The sequence below is a fragment of the Spermophilus citellus genome, assembly GCF_964194105.1.
Source record: "Spermophilus citellus genome assembly, chromosome: 18".
Classification (NCBI taxonomy): Eukaryota; Metazoa; Chordata; class Mammalia; order Rodentia; family Sciuridae; genus Spermophilus; species Spermophilus citellus.
In genome coordinates, this window is record NC_138200.1 from 3,035,223 (window position 1) to 3,061,521 (window position 26,299).

At 56.2% G+C, this 26,299-nt stretch overlaps 2 protein-coding genes across 2 annotated transcripts in view; one reads left to right on the forward strand and one right to left on the reverse strand.

Annotated features, from left to right (window-relative positions):
- The window catches only part of LOC308637576 (leukocyte immunoglobulin-like receptor subfamily A member 6), a 147,611-nt gene that overhangs the window by 112,772 nt on the left and 8,540 nt on the right, over window positions 1–26,299 (reverse strand).
- LOC308637593 (leukocyte-associated immunoglobulin-like receptor 1) lies at window positions 708–6,706 on the forward strand (the record flags this gene model as incomplete). The annotated part of the gene is made up of 8 exons (XM_081274123.1): window positions 708–741; window positions 1,140–1,175; window positions 2,706–3,035; window positions 5,136–5,261; window positions 5,358–5,400; window positions 5,483–5,520; window positions 5,705–5,757; window positions 6,217–6,706. The coding sequence occupies 8 exons, from the start codon at window positions 708–710 to the stop codon at window positions 6,349–6,351; spliced, it is 795 nt and encodes a 264-aa protein (XP_081130249.1). The 3' UTR covers window positions 6,352–6,706.

Consider the following 26,299-nt stretch of genomic DNA (forward strand, 5'->3'; position numbering starts at 1 on the left):
GGATTGCTGGGTCACATGGCAGTTCTCTAGCTTTAATTTTTTCTGAGGAATTTCCATAGTTTTCCATGGCAGTTGCACATTTTTCAGTCATACCAGAGTGTACAAGGGACCCGATTCTCCTACGTCTCTGCCAACACTCGTCCTTTTTAAAAAACCATACCTACACTAGGACACCGTCAAGGTGAGACCAGGGCTGTGCTCAGGGCACTTGGGGACCGTCCCTTCCACTCTGGCCTGCTCCTCCTTGGTCTAGTCTTTATCTACACTGGGACACCCTCAAGGTGTTAATGTCCTGTTTGGACTTTGGCAAATGCTCCCTTAGAGGCTCAGCAGGAGTGCGGTTCCCACACTGAGCACGAGGACACCCAGCTTTCGGGGTCTAACGTCTTTCCCAGGACAGACAGTGGCTCTTTGTGGAGCTGGTGGGACCCAGTCAATCTGTAGCAGGGCCTGTGTTCTGCCTTGTCCCCTAGATTGACAGTGAGGCCCAGGTCAGGGGACACTCAGCGCATGTGAGCACAGGTCAGAAATGTCCCAGCAGCCGAGGCCTCCCTCTGTCACTGTGGGAAGAGGAAGGGAGGCAGCGACCTCTTCCTCTTTCTGTGGGGCATGATGTAGACACCCCAGAGGGGCCCAGCCAGCACATCCTGTCCCCTGTGTCCTCTGTGGGGCCAGCTCCAGACAGGGAGGCTGCAGGAGCATGAGCCATGGCCCCCTGCTCCATTGTCCTCCTGGCCCTTGGTGAGTCCTGGAAGGTGGGGACTGGGTGGGGGGAGGTGACAGGGCAGAACAGGTCCCTTCCCTGCACAGGCCTGAGCCCAGCAAACCCAGCAGACTCTGTGCCCTCCCCCGGGCTGCCCCTCACCTCTGCCCAGGCTCAGTGTGACCAGGAGCACTGGGTCCTAGAGACAGACACTGGGTTGGGGACAGGCCCAGCCTTGGGAAGGACTGGGCAGCAGAGAGCCTCTTGGAAGGGGACCTGGAGGTCTCGCAGCCACCCCAGAGCAGGAAGAAGGCCACCCTGACCCTGGGAGCAGGTGGCCTGGGGAGCAGGGAGGCTGAGTGCCCAGGCTCCACCAGGCCCTGCTGGCCCAGCTCTGGGGGAACCGGGCGCTCTTCTCACTGGGCTTCTCTTCCAGGGCTCTGCCTGGGCCAGGCGATCCACGCACAGGAGGGTGAGTGCAGGTCCCAGGGCCTCCTCCCAGGGCAGCTGTGGACAGGGGCATGTGGATCCAGGAGCCTGGGACCTTAACAGTGTCCCACGTGTGGGCAACCCCAGTGTGGCCCTCATCAGTCCCTGTGTCTCTGCCTGTCTCCTGTGGTTTCCTGGGCTGAGCACCGTGCTCTCCCCTGACATGGTGGCTGTGTGTCTGGGGACGCGGCAGGATGCTCTGACGGCCCCCTGGGAGTGGGTAGGTGGGGTCAACAGGCCTGGCCTCTCCCACTTACCCGTGTTGGTGGAGAGCGTCCGTTCCTGCCCCTCAGCAGTTGTGCAGCCCACACCGTTACCAGCCACAGTCCCCACACAGGCCAGTGGCTGCCCTCCAAGAGGCCCCTGGACTCCCTCCACCTCTGGCTGCAGTGTCCTGAGTGACAGGCACCTGGGCTTCTCCCACCCTGGGCCCTGTGGGTGGGGCAGGGGCCCTAAACCTGTCCTAGGTCTCAGCCAGGTGCCCCATGTCCCACGGAGCACAGTGTCACCTCCTCTGTGCCCTGATGTGCCCAAGGACACTTGTGCGGGGTCACAGCAGTGGACCTGGACAGGGTCTCCACCTGCCCGTCCCCCGTCCCCAGGAGGCTGTGTCTGTGCCTCTCCTGCTCCTGCAGCACACAGAGGGGCTCTGAGTGGACAGACAAGGACCAGGACTGAGGGAGATGAGGGGAGCAGAGGGCCTGGGTGGGCCCAAGGGTGGGACATTCCAGTGGGCAGAGGGGTCTGAGCAGGAGGCCAGCTGTGCAGCAGGTCACCCTCCAGCAAGTGCTAACAGGCTGAGAAGGAGGGGACAGTGTAGAGGACACCCCGAGGCAGAGGCTCAGCAGAGGCCCCTGGACCTGGCCCAGGGCAGGGAGGGCTGGGCACAGACACAGCAGGGCCAGGATGTCCAGGCTCCTGGGGACCCCGAGCCAGGCAGGATGCACCTGGGGTCAGATCCTCCTCACCAGGTGGGAGAGCAGCTGCCACAGCAGGGAGGATGTGCACAGGAGGGGACACAGGGAGGGGACCCAGGGAGGACAGAGGGAGGGGACACTACAAAGGGACATAGGGAGGGGACACAGGGAGGGGACAGAGGGAGGGTACACAAGATGTGCACAGGAGGAGAGACACAGAGGGGACAGAGGGAGGACAGAGGGAGGGGACACTACAAGGGACATAGGGAGGGGACACAGGGAGGGGAAAAGAGGAGGGGGACATGGGAAGGGGACATTGGGAAAGACATGGGGAAGCTTAAACAGTGATGGGACACAGGGAGGACACAGGGAGGGGGACACAGGGAGGGGACAGAGCAAAGGGACACAGGGAGGGAGACCCAGGAGGTGAGCCCAGAGAGAGGAGGCAGGGAGGTGGATAACTGTGAAGCCACAGAGTGACCGCAGCTGCACAGCTCTGTAAACTGCCCAAGAACCCTGGGCTGTGCACCTGAATTCAATCTGTGGCACAGCCACTCCTCCCAGTGGACGCTGAGCCGCTGTCTGCTTCCTCCCAGGGGCCCCGCCCAGACCCTCCATCTCTGCTGAGCCAGGCTCTGTGATCCCCCGGGGGAGGCCCGTGACCATCGTGTGCCGGGCCCCTGCTGGGTTTGAGGACTTTCGCCTGGAGAAGGAGGGAAGCTCCCAGATCTGGGATAAGAGGAACAGTTCACCTTCTGAGCGAGAGGCCAGGTTCCTGTTCCCCTCCATGAGTGAGGACACTGCTGGGTGTTATCACTGCCGCTACCTAAAGTCCACGTGGTCTGAGTTCAGTGACGACTTGAGGCTGGTGCTGAGCGGGGAGGACGTCACCCAGGCCCCCACCCCAGGCCCAGGTCAGCCATCAGGTTGGTCCCCAGGTCCTGGACCCTGTCCCAGCTGCCATCCTGTCCACAGCCTCCTGCCCCCACCGGACCCCAGGCCCCTCCCTCTGCAGTGTCCCCTCAGTCCTCATGCCCTGAGGTCCCTGGGATCCTGGTCTCATGGGACACTTTGTGTGACCTGGACACAGGTCCAGCATGGGGTGGGCATGGAGCTGGCCCTGCTGCTGGGAGGGACCCAGTAAAGGGACATAGGGAGGGGACACAGGGAGAGGACAAGTAGAGGGAGACATGGGAAGGGGACATTGGAGGGATCCCCAGAGGTGGCTGGGGGCAGACCCCTTCCAGAACAGTGTCTCTTCACTCAGATGGAGGGTTCACTGTCCTTCCCACGGGGCCAGAGCCTGGGTGGCTGAGGGTGACATCTGGCGTGGTCCCCGCCTACTGGGCAGGTCACCTGGGCCAGGGATGGCCCTGACCAGGGCTGGATGGGGCTCTGGGGAAGCTTTGGGATGAGGTGGTCCATGTCCTGTGTGTGCTTGGCCCTAAGACGTCCTGGAGTCAGGTCCAGTGCAGTGTTGGCCTGCCTCCATGTCTCCTCAGGCTCCGAAGAGCTGCCCCGTGCTGATTCTGTGAGGTCCAGCAGGGGAAGGTGGTGGGAGAGGCCGAGAGAGACCTGCCCCAGCAGCGTGGTTATGACGGGGCTCTCCTGTCCTTCCTGGCCCCTGATCTGCTCCTCAGGAGTCTCAGGACATTGTCTGGGGCTGAGTGATGGCCAGTTGTGTCCTCTACTTGAATGCTCAGGGTGAAGTGGGCAGGCTGGTGGGACAGGCTCTAAAAGGCCCCCAGTAAGCTCCTTGATCTAACCCGCCCCCTTTGCAGAAGCCGGCAGCCCACAGGTCCCCTCACAGAGCCCTGCTCTCCTGCAGGTGACTCACAGTGGGAGGGGCACTAGGCCCCTGAGCTGGGTGGAGCTTAGGGCCCAGCCCTAGCCCTGGCTTTGGAGTGGAGCTCTGGGAAGGCCAGAGTGAGGGGCACATCCTCAGGCACCCGGATGTCCCTGATACGCGTGACTCTAGGCCAGGCTCTGCTGAAGCATCTAATGCCACAGCAACCTGTGAGGCCGGGGCAGCCCGACCCTGCGGTACCTCCCCCATTGCTGAGACCAGAGAACTAAGTCCCTCTGTCAAAGGCACAAGGCTCTGAAGGGGTTGGGGCAGAACCAGTCCTGGGGCCACACTGCAGGCCCAGGGTCCCCAGCTACACCTTACCTGGAGCCACCAGGACCCACCTTCCAAACCCTGACCTGGGAGAAGGGTAAGTTCTTGGTGGCTGAAGGGTTAGGGAAGGCCCCCAGGGAAGGTGCCGTGGGGAGGAGGCACAGCCCATGCAAGGTGACAGGGATGAAGTCCTGGGGCCTGCAGACCCTCCCAGGTGTCTCCCGGCTCTGCCAGGTGCGGTGTGGTGGGGGTGAAGCTGCTCCCACTCTGCAGGGCTCAGATGGTCCAGCCTCCCCTGTGTGCTGTGGCAGGACCTTCTGGGGGAGCAGCAGCCTGCAGACCCTTCCCCACCACATCTCCACTTCCTGAGCCCTGGAAGTGCGGCCAATGCAGGCAGGACCGACCTCTCCTTCCTCTACCTCTGGTTCAATCTGAGTGTCCACAGCCACTGGTGCCCACTGCATTGGGCAGCGCAGATGTGGGGAAGCCCCTCTGGGCAGGGCTAGTCTGGAGGGAGAGGCCCAGGGTCCTGCAGGCGGCAGAGTGGGTGGGGAGGACCCTGCTGGCTGGGCCCAGCTCTGGCCTCTGATCTCCCCCCTCCAGACCCTTCCTCCCCAGAGCGGCACAGGTGGCTACAGAGGACGGTAACAACCCTGGAGAGTGCCGTGACATCCCACATGAGCCCAGGTGTGCCCTGGGGAAGGGGAAAGACGGGCTTTGGTGGTGGTCAGATTCCAGCTCTGCCAGTGGCCAGCGTGTCCCTGGGCACAGAGAGCGTCCCCTGGGCCCCCCTGGGTCGGGTGAGTGACTCCCCTTGGCAGCAGAGCTGTGCCCAGGAGGTCTCAGGTCCACGCCCAGCAGCAGCACCGGGGGCTGCGCGGGGTGCTCACACCTGTCCCACCCCCAGCCGCCCCTGCTCTACTCCTGACCACGGAGCACCTCTACCTTCTCATCGGGGTCCCCCTGGCCTTGATCCTCTGTCTCCTCCTCCTGCTCCTCTTCTGCCTCCATCACCAGCGTCAGAGGAAGCAGGGTAGGACTTCCCGGGAAGGGTGGGCGGGCGGCTGGGCGGGCTGTCGGTGCTGGGGACAAGGCCTCCCTCCTAAACTCAGACCCTGACTGTCCTCAGGGCCTCCCGGTGGCCAGGGCCAGTTGCAGAGGCCACAGGAGAGGTGAGACCCCTGGGAATGATCCCGGCCCCCGCCCAGTCCTCAGCCTCTGGCTGCCCTAGTGCTGATTTGCTCCTTCCCACAGGCTGGGCCTGGCTGTGGACAGCCTGGAGAGGTCACCAGGTAAAGGACTGAGAGGAGGGACAGGCCTGGAGAGGGAAGTGGGGGCTCAAGGGGTCAGGAGGCAGCAGGGGAGGAGCAGGTTTAGGGCCTTTCTGGGAGGTTCCAGGTGGGTACAGAATGAGGTCTGATCAAGCTGACCTTCTGTCCACCCCAGAGAACTGACCACTTGTCTGCTTCCCTCCAGACATGGCCACGGCTGAGAGACTCCCTGAGAAGGACAGGGAGACCGGCAACTCTGTAAGTCTGCCTGGGTCACCTCCCGCTGCATAAGGAAGTCCCCAGATTAGCAGCCCAGCAACACGTCCCCATTTCTTGGGTCAGGACGTTGGGAGCAGCTGAACTGGCTGGTTCTGGCTCAGGTCTCTCATGACGCTGCAGCAGAGGTGTCCACTAGGTTGCAGGAATCTGCAGGCCTGCCTGGGCAGGAGGACTCACGTCCAAGGTGACCCACATCCAAGGTGGCGCACCCCACAGCAGCTGGCTCACCCAGAGGGAGACCAGGCCTGGGATGGGCAGAGGGCACACTGTCTTCTGCAGCCTCACTGGAGTGACCTGCCACCACTTCTGCCACATTCTGGTGGTCCCACAGATCAGCCCTGGTTCCCTGTGTGCGGGGACTGATGTGATCCAGGAGGTGGGGCCCTGGGAGGTGGCTGCCACAGTCCCCCACCCTCATCCAGGGCCCCTCTCCCTCAGGCCCCTGCTGCAAAAGATCCCCAGGAGGTGACATATGCTCAGCTGGACCACGGAGCCCTCACAGAGAGGGTAGCCCGAGCTGGGTCCCCACTGACCACAGAGCCCAGCACATATGCGACCCTTGCCAGACACTGACTCCTGGGCCTGAGGTCACTCCAAGCCACTCTTCCAAAAGCCTGAAGCAGCCATTCGGAGGGCTTCTCTTGGACTCACCCAGGCCTCAGAGAGCTCTGCTGGAGACAGCAGCTGGGGCCTGGAGGTCTCTGAGAGCATCTGGGAGATTCATCCACCAGGTGGCCCCTGCCACAGCTGACCAGCTGTCAGAGAGGCTGGGTCACAGCTACTTCCAGAGACCCAGCCTCAGTCCCTGGCTGTTTCCAGAGACCCCGAAACCAAGGTCTCATCCTAGGGCTGCTTCCAGAGAACCAGCAAAGGCCACACCTGGGGTCCCACCTACCTCAGAGACTGCATGCTGATGATGCTCAGTGGTCCCTAAAGGCCACACCTGGGGTCCCACCTACCTCAGAGACTGCATGCTGATGATGCTCAGTGGTCCCTAACGGCCACACCTGGGGTCCCACCTACCTCAGAGACTGCATGCTGATGATGCTCAGTGGTCCCTAACGGCCTCCCTGGGGTCCAGTGCTGACCCTGACTGAGACTGGGCCGCACTCAGGCTGCCGAGAGCTGAGCCGATCTCTGGGCCGGACCTCACTTGGTACATCAATGGACCTCTTTAAAACAGAACATCCCAGCCCCCCGGGTCAGGCCAGAGAGGTTCATGTGGACCCAGTGCTGCGGTCTCAGCTGTTCAGAGCAGAGTGGGGGCTGCGAGGGCTGTCAGTGCTTCCTGTTTTCTGCAGAACACATCGAATTGAGCAAGGCTGCATATATTCGGGGTGTGCGCCATGAGGACCTGACCTAGGCATGTGCCCTGTAGATTTCTAGAATCAACCCTCAGCACAGCTGCACCTGCACGTTAGATCCCGGGACTTGCTCATCTGAAGACTGGAAGCCAATCAGTGTTTCCTGATGGAGCATGAGGGTCGGGGATGGAGAAGGGAGGGGGTCTAAAGGGAGGTGCAGAGGGCAAAGGCTGCCCCACCCACCCCCACCACACTCATGCACATCCAGGCACACAGGCACCACTAACACATGCCTTCACACACACGCCCCATAGGTACATTGCACACACGCACTCTCACACCCCAGGAAAACCCCGAGTACCTGTGAGGTGCTACCCTGTTTCAAATTAAAATAGAACAATTACCCTGTGGACCGCTAGGGGGCGGGAGTGCCTCATCTTGATTAATATGTGTGCCTGTCTCAAAAATCAATCAACCAACCAACAAATAAATAAAAAAGCAAGAATCCCAAAGGAACAGAGAACTTTTTGTGCGCGTGTTCACGTCTTAAAATTATGAGCCCTTCACGGGATATCAGAAATATGTATACAATCGTCAAAGAAAAGAATAAAATAACAGGATCCTGAAAACCTGTTATAGGGCGAGATTTAAACCGTGTGTGTGTGTGTGTGTGTGTGTGTGTGTGTGTGTGTGTGTGTGTCCCTGCGCGTGCTGGTACAGAAAAGAGAATATTTTAAAAGAGAACAAAATTCAGCCGGCTCTTCCAGGGCTGATGGCCACCTCGGTTTGGTTCGACACCAACATCAGGGCACGCCCCTGTCCCACCGCCCACAGCACCACGTTGTCTGCTTTGCCGGGACCTAGGGACCGCACATGGGCAGTCTCGGTGTGTCGCGAGCTGGACCGACGGGGTCCTTGTCCCGGCTCAGAGCCTGGTGTCCGCCTCCGATGACCCTCCTTGGTCTGCTCTTTCATTTTCCGCTCCCTGCGGTTGGCTTTCTGCGGGGATCTGCCTGATGCCCCTGCCCCGAGTCTGGTTCCCTGCTGCGACAGCGAGACCCACTTTCTGTTGGACAGTCCAGCTCCTCTCCGTGTCTGTCCCAGGTATTTTCAACTTCATCCCGGCGTTTCCCCAAGAATCCTGCTGGCGCAGAGGTGGACAGGTGGCTGGAGGCTCTTAGCAGAGGATGGACCCTGGCATTGCGGGGCGGGGGGGGGTCCTTCTATTTTCCGCCACTCCCTGGGCACAGGTGCACACCAGGCCCTGCGACCCCCAGAGCGTGGCCTCTGGAAGGCGGGACAGGAGCTAAACTCGACACCACATTTTCTTTCCTGAGGGGCAGTGGGAGGAGGAGGGCCAGGGAGAGGACAGAACAGCAGGGACAGGACTGGCCTTCCTCCCTGACCCCGGGACCTGCAGGACACAGGTCCAGGGGCGAGAGGCAAGGGAGCAATCTCCAGGCTCCCGGCCGCCCCTGCAGGAGGCAGCACTAGCTAGCACACCCAGGGTGGGGCCAGCGGAGTGGCCAGGGGAGGGAAGGACCCCCTTGACTAGGGACCCCCACCTCCCAGTTCTGAGAACCCTATTTGGGGACCCAAGCCAGGGATCCCCTGCTGGCCTGTCAAAGAGAGATGGCACCTGACCAGTTGGGGCAGGAGCAGATGCTCACGGAGGTCCAGGACCTTGGACAAAGTGGACGCTTAGTTCACAAGAAGTGTGGCCAGGCTCAAGGGAGCAGGGAGGGGAGGGAGCCCCGATCTTTGCCCACAGACTTAGGTGGCCCCCTCCACCTGGCAAGCAAGTGAGACCTCAGTCAGTCTGACCAGAGGACCAGCGGGAGGACCCAACACCACCTGGGTCACCTGCTCCCTCCAGCAGGACACCACCCAGGAAGGAGATGGGGGGGGCAGAGATGGACTTGACCTGGAGAGAGTGGCCATCGTGACGTTTTAACCTGGGGGGAGCCGAGAGGGCAGTGATGGAGGAGGCAGCTTATGAGACGGACCAGAGACGTTGTATTTCTCCTGCTGAACCAAGTTGCATCACGACCTGCGAACACACACACACATGCACACATATGCACACACACATGCACACACACAACACACACAACACACACATGCACACACACAATACACACATGCACACACACAACACACACTTGCACACACACAATACACACACGCACACACACAACACACACACATGCACAACACACAATACGCACACACAACACACACAACACACAATACACACACAACACAGACAACACACACATGCACACACACAACACACACTTGCACACACACAATACACACACATGCACAACACACAACACACACATGCACACACATGCACAACACACACATGCACACACATGCACAACACACACATGCACACACAATACACACATGCACATACACAACACACACATGCACACACACAACACACATGCACAACATACACATGCACACGCACATACACATGCACAACACATGCACACACAACACACATACATGCACAACACACAATATGCACACACAACACACACATGCACACACAAAACACACATGCACAACACATGCACACACACACATACATGCACAACACACAATATGCACACACAACACACACATGCACACACACATGACACACACATGCACAATACACACATGCACACACATACACAACACACACATGCACACCCGTGCACACATATCTGTGATGGCCCCTGCACTCCCATGAAGTAGCACTTCCCCTGTTTTAATTTCCTGAGGAGTGAAGTGTCCCTTCTTGTGTTTTTAATGATGCTTCAACAAAATAGAGCGAAGTCCAGTGCATGGAAAGTGCTGGGCCACATGCCCGAGGGACGTCTTTATTTGTCCCAGTTTCCGTGCGTATCTCCATGCATACGGTGATTGTTCACCTACTCCATCAAAGGCACGGTCCACCCTCACACTTTTTGGACCGTGGTGGGTCTGTAGCACATTGGGCTGAGTACACGCCCCTCTCACAGGGGTGGCCTCTAATAGTAACGCACCCTCCTGCTGGCCAGCCTTCCCAGGGGCCGCAGTTGGCATGATTGGCGGGTCGTGGGCCGCGGTGCTGCGTACCTGCTGCGTCTGCGTTTAGTGTGTGGGTGAGTGAGTTTCCACAGGGGCCTTTTGCTGGACTTTTCTCCCAGTTTCTTTGGGAATCGAGGGGGCTGTCTTCGCACGGGAAGAGAAGGGCTCTTATGAGCAGAGTGGACCCCACGGCTGAGCCCAGACACCGGCAGCCCCTGGGGATGCCCCACACCCATGAGCAGGCGCTTCCCGGTTCTGTCCAGGGCAGAGCCCAGGCTGACTCCTTCCTTAGAGTCCTGGGCCAGAGAGTGGTGTTAAGGAACAAGATCCACGGGCACTTGTCCACGCACAGCAAGGAAGGCCTTACCTTAGGGGACCATTGTGACAGGTGTGGGGACCACCGTGATGGGATCTTGCAGTGAAAGAAAACCCAGGTCTGAGTGCAGCTGGGGCAGAGTGGCTGCATCAGGGGTGGGGGGTCAGCGGGTGGACAAATACCAGATGAGGTGTCGGGAGGGGCTCCCTGAGCCGAGCGGGCAGGATTCTTGCTGAGGGCAGCCAGGTGCCCAGGCACCAGCTGGTGGTGGGGACCCATCAGACCCCAGGGTGAGCAGGTGGAGGGTCACAGTGACACCACAGGGTCCTGGATGGAGGACAAGACAAGCCCAGAGCCAGGTCAAGGTGGAAGGGAGTTCAGGGACGCAGGAGCAGGGTTGGTCAATGGGAGCATTTTATGAAGGCGTGACCCGAGGTCTGGGCCTCTGTGGGGGAGGGTCTGACCAAGAGTCACACAGCACTTGGCCTTGAGTCATCAACGACCCCAAGAGCTCAGGACATTTCTCCTTGAAGAAACATGGCCCCTGGGTGGCCTCCCCCCTGGGCTTGAATCAGAGTCTTGGGGGAGTCACGGGTCTCGGCCCTGCAGAGGCTGAGCCCACCTGGACTCAGGAGCCACCCGGCTGAGACTGGGGACCCCCTCCGTCTCCATCAGACCCCATCTTGCCACCCCCAGAACACTATGGGGCACCAGCCCACCCCCAGCTCTGCCTGGAGCCCACCTGGAGCTCAGGCTCCCCCAGCCGTTCCCTCAGGCTCAATTCCTTCCCTCCATACCACGGTCTCCTTGTCCGTCTCCTCTTCAGGGGGCTGGTCCCTTACCCAAGAGGCCATGGTGTCCTTAGGCGCCCAGGACAGAGCTGGCTCCTGGCTGCCTCCCCAGGGTGAGCAGGCTCCTGGGCTGGAGGCCACCAGAGACTCAGAGCCCAACGGAGGCTTCCCCAGCGGGCGGCACAGGACCTGGGAGAAGGTGAAGAGAAGAGGTGTCCCCGACACGCAGCAGCTCCCTGGGGCTGGACAGCAGCACTGGGAGCCAAGGACACGCCGAGAGCCACGTCCTGGGTCCTGGGGGAGGCTCCGGCTTCCAGGAACAGAGAGGGGGAGGGGGGGGCGAGCCACAGATCAGGGTCGGGGCTCTCAGACCCCTCCCTGAGCCTCGGAGCCCTTGGGCCTACATGGGCCCTGGGAAGTCCATCAGCGTACAGACAAGAATCCAGCCACACCCAGAACCGGGGGCTACAGTCCACCAGTCCCAGAACCACCCATCAAGGCTTGCCCAGTGGTCTGGGTGCACGGGCCTCTGTTGGCCTGGGAGCCGAAGATCAGAAGGGGCCAGCTGGGCATCAGGAGGCCAACGTGCCACCACCTGCCCTGTCCCACACATCCCTTAGTGCTCCCAGGGATGGAGCCCGCCTGGGGGCCAGGCGGCTGAGCAGGACTCAGGTCCAGGGCCCCAGCAAGAGAGTAGGGGCAGGCGGGACCAGGGCCCAGAGCTGACCAGGGTCACTGCCCTGGGAACAGGGTGGAATCGGAGCGAATGTCCTCGCCGTGTACAAACAGCCCTGCGCGGGCGCCTCACAGGTGAGATGATGCTAGGTCATCAGGAGCTGGGCACCTGCCTCCCACGAGGGGTGCTGGCAGCTAGTGTGAGAGTGTCTGAGGGGAACCAGGAGCCCGTCAGGACCAGAATCCCTGACAGGAGGTTTCCAGCCCCCGCTGACCTTGTGTGGGCTTCTAGGTTTCCTCCCAAGTCCACTTGCCCCCACCCCTGTCCATCTATCCGTCACCCACCCGTCAGTCCACCCACCACCCACTCTCAAGCCGTCGTCATGTCCGTCAGTCAGGTACCTCGCTGAGTATCAGGCGCTGTGTGGGTCTGCCTGCTTCTGCCAGCTGAGTGCTGTCGGTCTGTGTACCCGTCCTGTGGACAGTGGCCACGTGGGCTAACCTGGACATGTGTGCAGTGTAGCTATGAAATACCTCACTTGGAACGCCTTCCGGAACCCAAGACCTGTCGTGGTCACGTGGGGGAAGTTAGAAAAGGCCCAGAGCCGCGTCCCTCCCTCCCTCCCTGTGACGTGCTTTGTGGCCTCACTCTGCACAGTTCCTGCCACAGGACCTGTCCTCCCACACGGGACAAGCACAGTGCAGGCCAGGGACGCTGGCCATGTGCCCTCACCCCCCCCCCAGCCTCGGTGAGCCTGGGGATGACGAAGGCATTGAGGGGCAGCCAGGGTGGGAGATGGGCGAGGGGTGCAGGACGCTGAGTCCTGGGGGAGGAGGCAGCCCTGCCCTCTTAGTGTCCCTGGGCCTGAGCCAACGGTGGAGGGACCCAAGGCCCTGGTGTGTTGTGGAGAGGGGACAGGACGGTCCATCGAGGCCTGTCTGGACCTTGTATTGGGCAAGGAAACCACCAGCAGAGAGCAGTGTCGGTCGGGTGGTGGGATCCAGGCAGCTGAGTCCTTCCCTGGTCAGGCTGACCCTTGATGCCCCTCGAGGACCCTGCACTGTGGGTGACTTTCTCACGGGGTCTTTTTCCAGTGCTCTGCCTGGGCCACAGGAGCCACACGCAGGAGGGTGAGTCATGCCCACAGGTCCTCACCGTCCACCCAGGCCACTCTGGAGGGCAGTGGTGTCCACCCTGGGAGGGAGTCCAGCCCCAGCCTACACCACATGAACACCGCCTCAGGCTTCTCCCGACGGCTGCAGGCCCCTGCCAGGCAGCAGCCGCCTCCCGCTCAGGGCCTGCCCTCTGGCCAGGCTTCCGCCCCACGCACCTGGCCTCCAGGTCCCAGCCCCACATTTCCTCAGTGAACGTCCTGGGTTCCGGGCCAGACGACAGAGAGCTGTCCTTGGCCCCCTCTAATGTCCACCCACGTCCAACCACCCAGAGTCCGGGCACCTGTCCCCATAAACGTTCTCACATCTGCCCCCAAGTCTTGCAAGGAAGCGTCTCCCTGATTCTGAAGCCACAGACAGCCCCAGGGGCCCGTCCAGGAGGCCCGCAGAGGTGCAGGTTCCCTCCTGCTGGAGCGTAACCCAGTTCTCAGCCACTGAAGTTCACCCACCCCCTTGCTGCAAGATGCCTGCGAGGGCCCCAGCCATCCCACCCCTGTGCAGGCTGGAAGGCAAGGAAAGGCAGAAACAGGAGAAGGGCCCCGTCGGCCTAACTGCTGCTCTTCCAGCTCCTTCCTGGGGTCTCACCAGCAGGGCTGCACCTTGTGGGCACAGAGAGGGCCTCAGGGTGTACAGCCCTCTGCTGGGGTGTCCAGGTTCAACCCTCTATTCCACGTGGCTTCAGCTGGAGTGGGGAGCAGGAGAGATGGAGGCCATGGAGTCCTGGCCATGACCCTCCTGTCCTGCAGGAGAGGACGAGGCGACTTCTGCCCAGTGGACGCTGAGCCGCTGTCTGCTTCCTCCCAGGGGCCCTGCCCAGACCCTCCATCTCTGCTGAGCCAGGCTCTGTGATCCCCCGGGGGAGGCCCGTGACCATCGTGTGCCGGGCCCCTGCTGGGTTTGAGGACTTTCGCCTGGAGAAGGAGGGAAGACCCCAGATCTGGGATAAGAGGAACAGTTCACCTTCTGAGCGAGAGGCCAGGTTCCTGTTCCCCTCCATGAGTGAGGACACTGCTGGGCGTTATCACTGCTTCTACCTAAAGTCCACGTGGTCTGAGCTCAGTGAAGTCTTGACACTGGTGCTGAGCAGGGAGGACGTCACCCAGGCCCCCACCCCAGTCCCAGCTTAGCCATCAGGTTGGTCCCCAGGTCCTGGACCCTGTCCCAGCTGCCGTTCTGTCCACAGCCTCCTGCCCCCATCTGACCCCAGGCCCCTCCCTCTGCACAGTGTCCCCTCAGCCCTCATGCCCTGAGGTCCCTGGAGCCCTGGTCTCATGGGCCACTTTGTGTGACCTGGACACAGGTCCAGCATGGGGTGGGCATGGAGCTGGCCCTGCTGCTGGGTGGAGAGGGGTCCCCAGAGATGGCTGGGGGCAGACCCCTTCCAGAACAGTGTCTCTTCACTCAGATGGAGGGTTCACTGTCCTTCCCACGGGGCCAGAGCCTGGGTGGCTGAGGGTGACATCTGGTGTAGTCCCCTCCCACTGGGCAGGTCACCTGGCCCAGGATTGGCCCTGACCTGGGCTGGAAGGGGCACAGGGGAAGCTTTGGGATGTGATGGTCCACGTCCTCTGTGCTCAGTCTGGTTAGTGTCCAGGAGGGTCAGCCCATCCCAGAGAGGGACAGGGGACACTCTCCATTTAAAGCCAAGTCTTCTCTCCCTTCCTTGTGAATTCTGCTGTAGCCCAGACATCCTGGGGGCCAGATGCACAGTGTCCAGGGGTGGGCCAGATGCACAGTGTCCAGGGGTGGGCCAGATGCACAGTGTCCAGGGGTGGGGCCCCAGTCAGTTCTGGGGGCACTCACTAGTTTATCCTGAGGCTCTGACAGGTCCCCAGGATCCTGGGTACTTACTGGTGGCACAGTGGCCCCTAGGTGAGGTCAGTGCCCAGACCTCCTGACCCTGTGTCCTGGTGAGGCTCCCCACCCTGTCTGCCCATGACCAGGACCTGCTGGTGAGTGCTGGTGGGTGCACAGCAGGATCAGCTCAGGTGCCACCTGGGTCCCCAGGTCTCCTTGCCCACCCTGGGGGTCTGCAAAGGTCACCATAATCCAGGGTACAGGAGAGGGCCCAGGCAGGAGTTAGAGGACACTGTGGGGGCGAGGGACGGCCCACAGGAGCCCAGAGACCTCAGGTGTGTGACTCCACCTGTGCCCCAGGCAGGCACACAGGGGCTGGTGTAAAGCAGGTCAGCTCTGTAGAGACCACCGTGAACTCCACAGGTGAGCAGACACCTGGCGGGAAGGGGCCACGACACACCCTGCACCTCTCAGGATGTGGCCCCAGGGCAGGGACGTGGCTCCTGGCAGGTGACAAGGTGTGGAGTGGTCATGCAGACGCCCACCCCATCCTGACCCCAGACCATCATGGTCACCTCTGCCTCCCCGTCCATGTGACGGGGTGGAGTGTCCCCCACTGTCTGTCCTGTTGGTCCAGCTGTCTGCGTGGATCAGTCCCACCTGCCCCCTCTGCTGTTTGCCTGAACCTTCCAGGAGGAGGGGACCCTGTGTGGACCCTCGGTCATCCCCTCCCTGTCCCCATGCTGTGGGGACCCTGGTCCTGTCAGGGCTTCCCCCGTGTCTGTGAGGTGACGTGTCACGGTCCTGTGCACTGAGACTCCATTGGGACCTGCAGACGCAGAGCTCTGTCAATCACCAGCTCAGGAGGTCAGCTCCAGGGTGCACTGGGCTGGGGATGCACCTGGGATCCCAGCCCCATGCACTCTGGGTCCTGCTCACTGTAGCTCAGCACTGTGTCCCCAGGAGACCCTGGGTGTTGGGGGAGGAGGGTCACCCAGTGAAGGGCCAGCAGAGTCCATCCATCCTGCCCTAGGGACGCACACACAGGGGTCACCTACCCTGACCCCTTTCCCAAGGCCTCAGATGCTGGGGTTTGGGCTGAGAGGAGGGACGGGGACACCCAAAGGTCCAGCAGACGTCGGGCTGGATGAACTGGCAGAGCAGAGACAGCCCTGGTCCCGCCCAGGGTCACACACTGCCCTCCCATGGCTGGTTCTCACAGTGGGCTGTGGGCACCACCAGGCCCTGAGCTCCCCTCTCATCCTCATGTGGCAGAGGCTGCTCGTCCCCCGTTTTCTCCAGGGTGGCCTTGGCCTTAGACTTGGAGCTGAGTTTGATCAAAGGCAGCTGTGTGTGCTCCAGTCACCTGTCCCCAGGGCCCTCCTGTTCACTGGGAGACCTGGGAGGGACACAGGGCGCAGGGGAGGTGGGGCAGGGTGATCCCAATGACAGGACAGTCAGGATAAGGGCTCAGGAGGCCACGGTCAGCCTAGGGGAGAGGCTGCCCAGCCCTTCACCAGCCTCTGACTCCTAGGAGTCCCACGTGACATCAGCCCTCACCCACAGGAGTGAGCTCCCCCACAGTAAGTCACCTGGGACTCTGCATGGGGTAGTGCCCATGGGGACAGGTTCTGGCCTGGAAAGTGGGGAGTGGCTCCTATTTCAGGGGCCCTAGGGTGGGTCTTGGCCACTTGCCAATGACCTGTCCTGACAGTCAGCCATGTCCTTCTGTTTCCAGCCTCCGCCCCCCAGAACTACAGGGTGCTGAACTGTGTCCCCTGGGCCTGGCTGGGCTGGTCTTCGTGGCCCTGGGGGTGCTTCTGGGAGAAGCTTGGCACAGCTGGCTCAGGTCACAGAGAGAAGAGAGCCTCCTCCAGAGAGCCTGACCCCAGGGCCCAGGGGAGATGCCCATAGGACTCAGCCCATGTGAGCCCCAGGGACCCAGTGCCACCATGGACTGTGCACTCTGGACCTGGACACTCTGCAGGGTCTGAACACGTCCTCCACCTGCACCAGGGATCCAAGTGGACACTCCCCAGCCTCCCTCGGTGTCAGCTCCCGTGTCCCAGGGTGCCCTTTACGCTGGACACCCAGCACCTGGGCCTGGCCCACGTGTGGCTCCAGGACCTGGTTGAGCACGTGGAGGAAAGTCTCACTGGTGAGGTCAGTCTTGTTAGGTTTCCTTTTCTCCTGCACTTTGAGTAGAGCATCCCAATCTTTCCTCCCTGCAAGATTCCTGCATAACGTCTGCTGATTGTCTTTCTAGGGTGCCTATGGATGGGATGAGTCGCTGCTTTAAAGTTGTCTCTGACTTTGAGGATTTGGTCAGATGGCCTCTTGGTGAACATCTCTGTTTCTTCCATGTCGGGCTCTTTCCACTTGCAGATCTGGATGTTCATCTCTCTCTGGATTTGGGGATTTGTCTTCATCATGTATTTAAATAGCTCTCTGCTACTCTCTTTTCTCGGCTTCTGCTAAGACTCCTGTTGACTGTACAGCGTCCCACTTGATGGTGTTCCATAGATTTTCCTCTTTCTTTTGTATCTTTTCCTTTCTACCCTCTGGGTCATTTCCAACGTCTTGGCTTCGCGGTCACTGGCTCTGTCTCCTACTCTGTGAAGTCTGCTGGTGAAGCTCTCTCTAGAATTTCCACTTCAGTACCTGTGTTCTTTAACTTCAGACTGTCTCTTTGCTTCCCTTATTGGGTTTAATTTCTCTGTTGGACTTTCTAATTTTTGCATATTTGAATTTGACTAGTTTTCTGTTAAATTCTCTTGTGACCCACTGAACATCGTTAAGATTATTATTTTGATGTTCTCCCAGATAGTTCGCAGGTCACCATTCCTTCAGGGTCAGTTCCTGGTACATTACATAGTTCCTTGGGTGAGGCCACGTGTCCTGTGGGGGGGACACTCTGAATGACCTGCACCTTCCATCCTGAGGCAAAGGCTCTGATTGGTCACTGCATTTTGTAGTGATTTGGGCATTGTCCCAGCTCAGGAAGTAGAAGGTGTGTCTTCAGATGTAATTGTCACTGAGGTTGAGTTACACTAACCCATCCCTTGTAACCCTGCCCCTTCTGGCCTTTTTTGATAGAACTTTCTAGCAAACAAGGGTCCCCCCAGTAAAAGCCCACTTCCGAACATGCTTGCTGTCTCTCGCCAGCCTCTCGTGACCTGCTCTTGCTCTCCCAATCGGGGAGCCTGAGGCGGAGAGCAGAGGAGCCGTCCTGAAGCTTGTGTAAAGGTAAGGTGTGTGTCTGTGTTTTATTTGTTGCCCCTGGAAATTCACACAAGCCTCCTCAGCTTCAGCTGCCCACGCAGGTCGGGGGCAGCAGGTGGCGCCTGGAACCAGGGACGGCTCAGGGTGAATTTCCAGGTTGACTGACGGAGTGACTGTGTTTTTTTTCGGGGGTTACAGAGGAAGCCGTTTCAGAGCCAGGGATGTCAAAGAATTATCATGGGTATTTCCATGTCTTCAGATAAAGAAATGTACTTACTGATCCTGGAGACTCTGATCAACCAGAGAGGAAAACAAGTCTGAGGGCCCAGCTGGCTCTCCTGAAAACCGTCAATGACGTATCCCGTGGTTTTGTGAGCAAGATTCGCCAGGTTTACTGCTTGGGAGAGGTGAGGTAGAAATTGTATACAGGCCACCTCTCTGCCAAGCTGTCCGAGGGTACAATCGAGTGTTCAGAAGGTCTGGACCGCTCTAGAAATGTGTCCTTTTGAAGATGGAGAAAGGACCCTGGTCTCCCAAGGACCTGCTGAGAGGGCTTCAGAGAGCCATCGAGAGTTTGGAGCAAGAGAAGCGGCCGAGGCTGCCTCCAAGCAGGGTGGACCGAGGCAGAGTCAATTCTCGCTCAGTCTGCAGCTCGCGAAGCAGACGGACGGCGTCGGGGCAGGACCTGTGACCCACCGTTCACTGCTCAACCAGACAGAAGCAGCAGCTTAGGGGAGCACCAAGGAGCGTTCCAGAGAGGAAACCAGCCCCCACCGGACTTCTGTGAGCGGATTCAAAATGGAGAGGAACAAAATGGACAGAGAGTCCCAACCTGAGGGGACCTAATCAGAAGACCTGGAGGGGGGTTTTGGTAAGTCACATCACGTCTAGCTGGACCAGCGCCCGCCATCCGGATCCAGCCGCTCTCCTCCAGGAGAACAGGGTTCAATAACCACTCTGACCTGGCGGTCGCCATGCTCACACCCCTAGAAGGAGGACTTAGAACGGCGCAGGATTGTTTTCAGCTTTTCCAGTGGTTGAGCAGATTAACCAACAAAACCAGCGTGTCCGTGTGCACGCTGCAGTTCCTTTCAATACTCTGAAGGAGCTCCAAATGCTTGCGGTACCTAGGGTCCAAACTCACCCTTTGTTCAAAGTCGGCTTGATCTGTTATGCCCCGAGCCTTTACCCCCAAATGACAGGATTTCGATGGCAAAGGCTTGCCTTTCGGGGTGATTATCTCCTTTGGCGGTCTCACTGGACTGGCTATGCACTGAACAGGCGGAGAGGAACAGGAGGCAAGGTTGGGTGCCCCTTTGCAGATGTTAATGGGAACTGGGGAATTTGCAGACCTAGGGAGACAGGTGAATCACCACCTGCCCATCTATGATCAGATCACTGCCTGTGCCAAAAGGGCGTGGCCGGAGATGTCTTCCCGGGATCAATCTACTCTGGATTTTAGTCAGCTTAAACAGCGGTCAGAAGAACAATTCCCTGATTTCGTGGCGCGTCTGTGCCAGGCAGAGAACAGATCGATCGGAGACCCAAACGCCTCTGAGTTCCTGGTCAAGCAGCGAGCATTTGAAAATGCCAATAAAGTGTGTCAGGACATCCTCTGAACCCACCGGAAGAAAGGGGCAGTTTCTGAGTTCATCCGTCTTTGTGCGGATGTCGGACCCACACAATTCCAGGGTTTTACGCTCACGGCGGCTTTCAAACAGGTCCTCCAACCCAGTCTCAGAGGCGCCATTCTCCAGGGTGGGGTTTCAACTGTGGCAGGACCTTGGCTCAGGACTGCGAATCTCTGCGCAATAGGGCAGAGACCTCTCCCCATTCACGCAGGTGGCGCTGCCACTGGACAGAAAACTGCGTGGTGAGGGGGGATGGGGACAGAGAGGGTGGTGGCCCACCTCCACTTCTGACCTCACTCCTGCCTCCTTAGGGGCCAAACAACGGGGGCTTTGCTGCATGTGCGGGAAGAGGAGTGGGACTCGCAGACCCTGTCGTCATCAGAGCCGGCCATGGTGGCTTGTCACTATCCCCAGCCAGCTCCACCCAGAGGGTACTTTCATGACCAGCCCTGGTAGTGAATTTCACACCTGAAGTGGGACCGCAGAGAGTTCCTACTGGATTCCGCGGGCCGTTACCCCCAGGTACCATAGGCCTAATTTTGGGAAAAAATAATTTAAAAGCGGGAATCCAGGTAATGCCAGGGGTAGTTGATTCAGATTTAAGAGATGAGATTGAAATCACTGTGCAATCAGAGCGTGCCATTCAGCTCTCTACAAAACAGGTGCTGGCACAGTTAGTACTTTTGCCCGCTTAAGACTTTCACTTCTGGGTACCCAGACCAGACCCAGCGTACTGGGTCAAATTAATCCAGCAGGAGCGCCCCCTGCTGGAACTTAAAATCAATCATAAAAAATGTGGAGGTATCGTAGATACTGGGGCAGATGAATCTGTTTTATCTCGTAGACTTTAGCCCCCAAACTGGCCTTTACATATTGCACCCACCAACTTAGAGGGCATAGGCCCATCTCTCCACCTGCTCAAAGTGCCCAGTATCTTCACTGGGAAGATAAAGATGGTGATGCTGGAATTTTTAAGCCTTATGTTTTAGACACCTTACCAGTAAATTTATGGGGTAGGGATGTTTTTATCCGTTTAGGATTATTATTAGCAGCTCCAAATTCTATCATGTCATTTGAGGGACTCAATCAAAAATAAATTCCTAGAGAAATTGAGGGAGATTTTCAGGAAGTATACCCCCCTGTAACCCAATCTTCCCAACAGAGATTAATTAGTGCACCCAGCCAACATTTTTGGTAGGGGCCCTGACCTTATCCCCAACCCAGAGAACAGCAGAAAAAATTAATTGGCTCATAGAAGAGCAATCTGGGCTAGTGAGTGGCCCCTAACAGGGGAAAAACTTAACATAGCCCACATGTTAGTTGAGGAACCACTTCAGGCAGCCATTTAGAGTCTACGCTCAGCCCTGGGAACACACCCATCTTTGTAATTAAGAAAAACTCTGGTAAATGAAGATTATTACAAGACCTTAGAGGTACTAATTGTGTTATAGAGCCCATGGGAGCACGGCAATCTGGGCTTCCTTCTCCTACAGCGATTCCTTTAGATCATTAGTTGATAGTAGTAGGTCTAAAAGGTTGTTTTCTCTCTATACCTTTGCACCCAGACAACTGTAAAGTTTTTCTTTAGTGTCCCAGCAACTAATTTTAAAGAACCAGTTAAAAGATATTGTGGAAAGTGCTGCCTCAGGGAACATGTAATAGTCCAACTTTACACCAGAGTTTTGTGGCACAGGCCGGCACACCTGTGAGGGAGAAATTCCTCAGTGCATGTGTTACTCATTTCATGGATGACATGCATTTAGCTCATGCTAATTCAGATGTACTCTTAAAAATTTTGCCCAATTAGAGACTTCACTCATGGCAATGGGTTTGTGCACTGCACCTCAGAAGGTGCAAAGCACCTCTCCTTCTCAATGTCTAGGTCAAGTGATTGAAGGACAGACAGTCCATCCTCAAAACTTACAAATAAGAGTCAAGAAGCTGCACAACCTTAATGATTTTTAAAAAATTATTAGGAGATATTAATCGGCTAAGGCCATCTTTAAAGCCAACTACTTCAGATTTAAGTCCTTTATTTCAAATATTACAGGGAGATCCTTCTCCAACTTCTCCTCAGCTCACAACAGAAGTGAGAACAGCTTTGGGGAAAGTTGAAATTGCTATTAAAAATGCTCAATTTACTAGAATTAACCCACAAGAGCCTATATATTTGATGATATTCCCAACTGCATACGCTCCTACAGCGGCAATATGGCAATCGCTGGGAGTTATTGAGTGGATTCCTTTAGCCCACTCTCCTCAAAAGTCATGAACTCCTTTTCATGATTCTGTTGCTCAATTAGTGATAATGGGCAGAAAAAGAGCTTAAAGATGGCTGGATCAGAACCTAATATTATAATCATTTCATTTTCTGCTCAATAAAATGTTTGGCTTTTCCAAACTTCTAATACTTGGCAAGTAGTTTTTGCTAATTTCCCTGGTCAGATAAAGAGTCATTATCCTCATGATAAAATTACCCAATTTTCATTGGTCACTCCATTCATTTTTCCAAGGATTGTATGTGCACAACCAATAAATGGTGCACTAACAGTATTCACTGATGGCTCAAGTTCAAGTAAAGCAGGTTTTTATAGTCGTGCTCATACAGAGGTGATACAAATCTTCTGCCCAATGAGCAGAAGTACAAGCTCTCATTCGTGCTTTGAGTCATTTTTGCAAAGAAGCCCATCAATATTTACTCTGACATCTTGTAGGCAGTTGGAGTTATAAAAAATATCGTCACAAGAGCTATTCAATTTGTTTCGTATTCTACAAAGGATGGTGCAATTGTGAAAGCACCCATGTTTTATAGGCCACATATGGGCCCACACTAATCTTCCAGGGCCCGTAACATCAGGTAATGATAAGATTGGCAAATTGGTTGCCATTTGTCAACAAATGTCTTTGTATGACTCTGCACAAGCTTCACATTCTTTGCATCATCAAAATGCCTCTAGCTTACATAAAAAAAACCAACATTACTAGAGAGCAAGCTCATCAAATTGTACGTAACTGCCCCCAGTGTGTTAGACACACTCCATCTTTCCCATCTGGAGTAAAACCCCGTTTAATTGATTTGGATTAAAACCAAATCAATTGTGGCAAATGGATGTAATTCACATTCCTCAATTTGGTAAACAATGTTATGTACAAGTAATTGTAGATACTTATTCTAGATTTATCTTTGCCACAGCCCGTGCAAAAGAAAATACTCAACATGTTATTTCTCAGTGATTAGCTGCCTTTCCAGTATTAGGATGTCCTTTAGAGATTAAAACTGATAATGTGCCGGCTTACGTAAGCTCTTCTTTTAGCAATTTGCCAAGAGTTTCGTATTGACCGTAAAACAGGTATTCCTCACAACCCTCAAGGTCAAGCTATTGTAGAACGAGCTCATTTATCTATTAAGCTACAATTACAAAAACTGAAAGGGGGAGATAGGACTAGGACCCCCCAAAATAGCCTCAGTCATGCTCTGTCATCTTAAATTTTCTAAACTGTGACTCAGAAGGTCACACTGCAGCTGAGCGACACTCGTCTTCCACGGCAACAGGCCCTTCAGGCCGAGTTTGGTGGAAAGATTCTCAGACTGGCCAATGGGGGGACCAGATCCCGTGATTATGGGGGTAAATGTCAAGCTTGTATTTTCCCAGAAGGTGCTTCTCGTCCTATTTGGGCACCTGAATGCTCCATCAGGTTTGGAGGACCCAGAAGCAAGATTCAAACACCTGAAGATCAACCCAGAGATGCCAGACCTGACTCCCCCCCCCCCCCAGACCAGAGGAACTCTCGAAGGAAGAGGGGGAGAAAGATGGTCCAGAGAGAACCAATGCTGAAGCCACCCTCATGGAAGGGCCTGAGGAATTTGACACCGCAGACTGAACAACTGATTCGACAACAAGGAAAGTCAAACTTCCAACGATGGCGCTCGCTGCAGTGATAGACCTGCTGGACTGTCGGGTAAGAGGGAATCAGGCAGAAAGCTACTGGTCATAATTCCCAGATCCACCCCGGTACACCCAGCGGTGCGGACTGGAGAATCCGTCCCAGTGTTTACTAATGACTCATGTATGATGGGAGGATTTACAGACACCCCTGTTACTCCCAATCCTGTGAATGGGTTCAATTGTTCTGGCTACAGTGCCCAACTACCTTGGTGTTGGTCCCACGATATACATACTGGCTGTCTAAAAGTGTCATTTGAGGAAAAGACAGCAGTTGGGGGACCCAAATCAACTAATCATACTGTTCCTGAAGACTCAAAACCTTATATCAGATCAGTTATTAAAATGGGACTTTCTCATGACAAACCAGTTATTTCAGCCGAACACCCATGAATACCTCATTGTCCTAACTGTTCTGCGATAGAAATTGGCACCTTTCCTAAATGGATGGATAGTATAAACACCTTTCCAGTACAGCATTAGGTGTCTAGAAATGGTGGGTATATTTTGGGCTGGTCTAGAATTGACTAAAAGCAATTACACAAGGGTACTGCCACGACCCCTGGAGGATTTGTTAGCAACATCCTGACCTTTAGTGAAGGTGGCATTCAGAAAGATGTTAGGCGCTTAGTTGCTGCCTCAGAATTCTTACATTTTACTGACGACCCTTTACCAGACTTTGTAGGCAGAAATTGTAAGGAGGGATCTTGCTATGGCTCATGAGCCTGTGTTCAGTCTCCTTACGTTTTAATGACTGGAAATGTGAAAGTTGAAAGGAAAGATGATAGATACCTTGTAACATGTAATAAATGTAATTTAACTAACTGAATCACCAGATATAATAGAGGAAGAGGAAGGCTGATACTCCATCAGCCCTCTTTTGTCTCTTTGCCAGCTAACATTTCAGAGCCGTGGTACGCTGATGCTAGTTTTCAAGTCTTACAACAAATACCTGCCCAGCTAGAGAGACCAAAGGTGCTCTTGGACTCATAGTATTGGGAGTTGTTGCCTTGGTTTTATTTATTGCTTCAATGGTCACAGCTTCGGTGGCCTTATCTCAAAATATTCAACATGCAGGTTTTCTTAATAATTTGGCTAAGAACACTTCCAAGGCTCTTCATAACCAAATAAATATTTATGAAAGGATTAAAACTAAACTAAATGCCTTAGAGGCTACTGCTATAAATACTGGTCATGAGCTTTCAGCTTTGAAATTTAAGGAAAGTCTTAAATGTCATGCTAAATATAACTATGTGTGTGTTACTGCTGCCAAATGCACTGGTTCCCAATGGGGTTGGGAAAAGGTTAACCATCATTTGTTGGATATTGGGCAAAATAATAATAAGAGCTTCGATCTTTGGGAGCTGCATCATCATATTCAAGATATACAAGAAAGTAAGATGGAGTTTTTTGGATGCTACTTCTTTAGCTGATGAAATACTCAGAGAATTGAATGGCTGTGACCCCGGACAATTCTTAAACACTCTGCACGGTAGATCCTTGTCTTGTTCTCTTGGCTACTAATTCTCTCTTGTATTGTAATGGTAGGAGGGAGAGCCCTCAGAACAAGAATTCGGGGACTCTGAAATAGTGACCCACCACCTGCTCTTTCAAAGAAGGAAGGGGGAAAATGAGGTGCACCTTCCATCCTGAAGCACGAGGCTCTGACGGATCAGGACATTGCCTGGTGACTTGGGCGCTGTCCCATTGAGTCTTCAGATATAGGTGTCGCCACTTGGGTTGAATTATACTCCTCTGTCCCTGGTAACCCTGCCCCTTCTGGAGTTTTTTGGATAGAACCTTCCAAAAAAAGGGTCCCCTCGCCAGCCTCTCGGGACCTTCTCTTGCTCTCCCTTTTGGGGAGCCTGAGGCCGAGGGTGGATAAGCCGTCCTGAGGCTTGTTTAAAGGTAAAGTGTTTCATTTGGTGTCCCTGAAAATTCACCCCAGCGACCTTAAGTCCAGCTGCCCATGCTGGTCGGGGACAGCAGTGTCCCTGGCTCCTCATGATCCTTGTGGCCTGGCAATGGTGTCTGCACCTTTGAGGAAGTAGTCCTTATAGACAGGCTTCAACAGGGAAGGCCACGTACCAGGAAGCCACTTAGAGGTTCCAGGGAAGTCTCATGGTGGGGACTTCATGTGGGTTTGCTGCTGGAGCCCCGGGCACTCTTAACTGTGCCTGGGTCTGTAGGTGGATGGACGTGGCACTTGGGTCGTGGACTCCCTAGTGCCAATGGGATGGGCATATTGACTGGATCTGTAGCCGGGGCCTGGAATCTGGGGGTGTAGGGCTGGCCAAACCTGGCTGCACATGCCAACCTGGATCTGAGGTGGCACATGTGCCAACCTGCAGCCCTGGGGCAGGTCTGAAGCATGAGTCCTTGGGCTAGAGAGAACAGTGTCTGGTGCTTCCCCAGCCAGACAGGAACCCCCCCTGGAGGGTGGCGCAGGGCAGTGGAGTAGGCACAGAGTGCAGAGGGGCCTGCTGCAGAGGTGAGGACTGGGCACCTCTAGGTAAAGGCAGCTCTAGTTTGGCTTATGGCAATAATACCTAGAGGATCAGACTGCTTCCCAGGCTCTTGTCCTAGTTCTAGAACAGAGCTT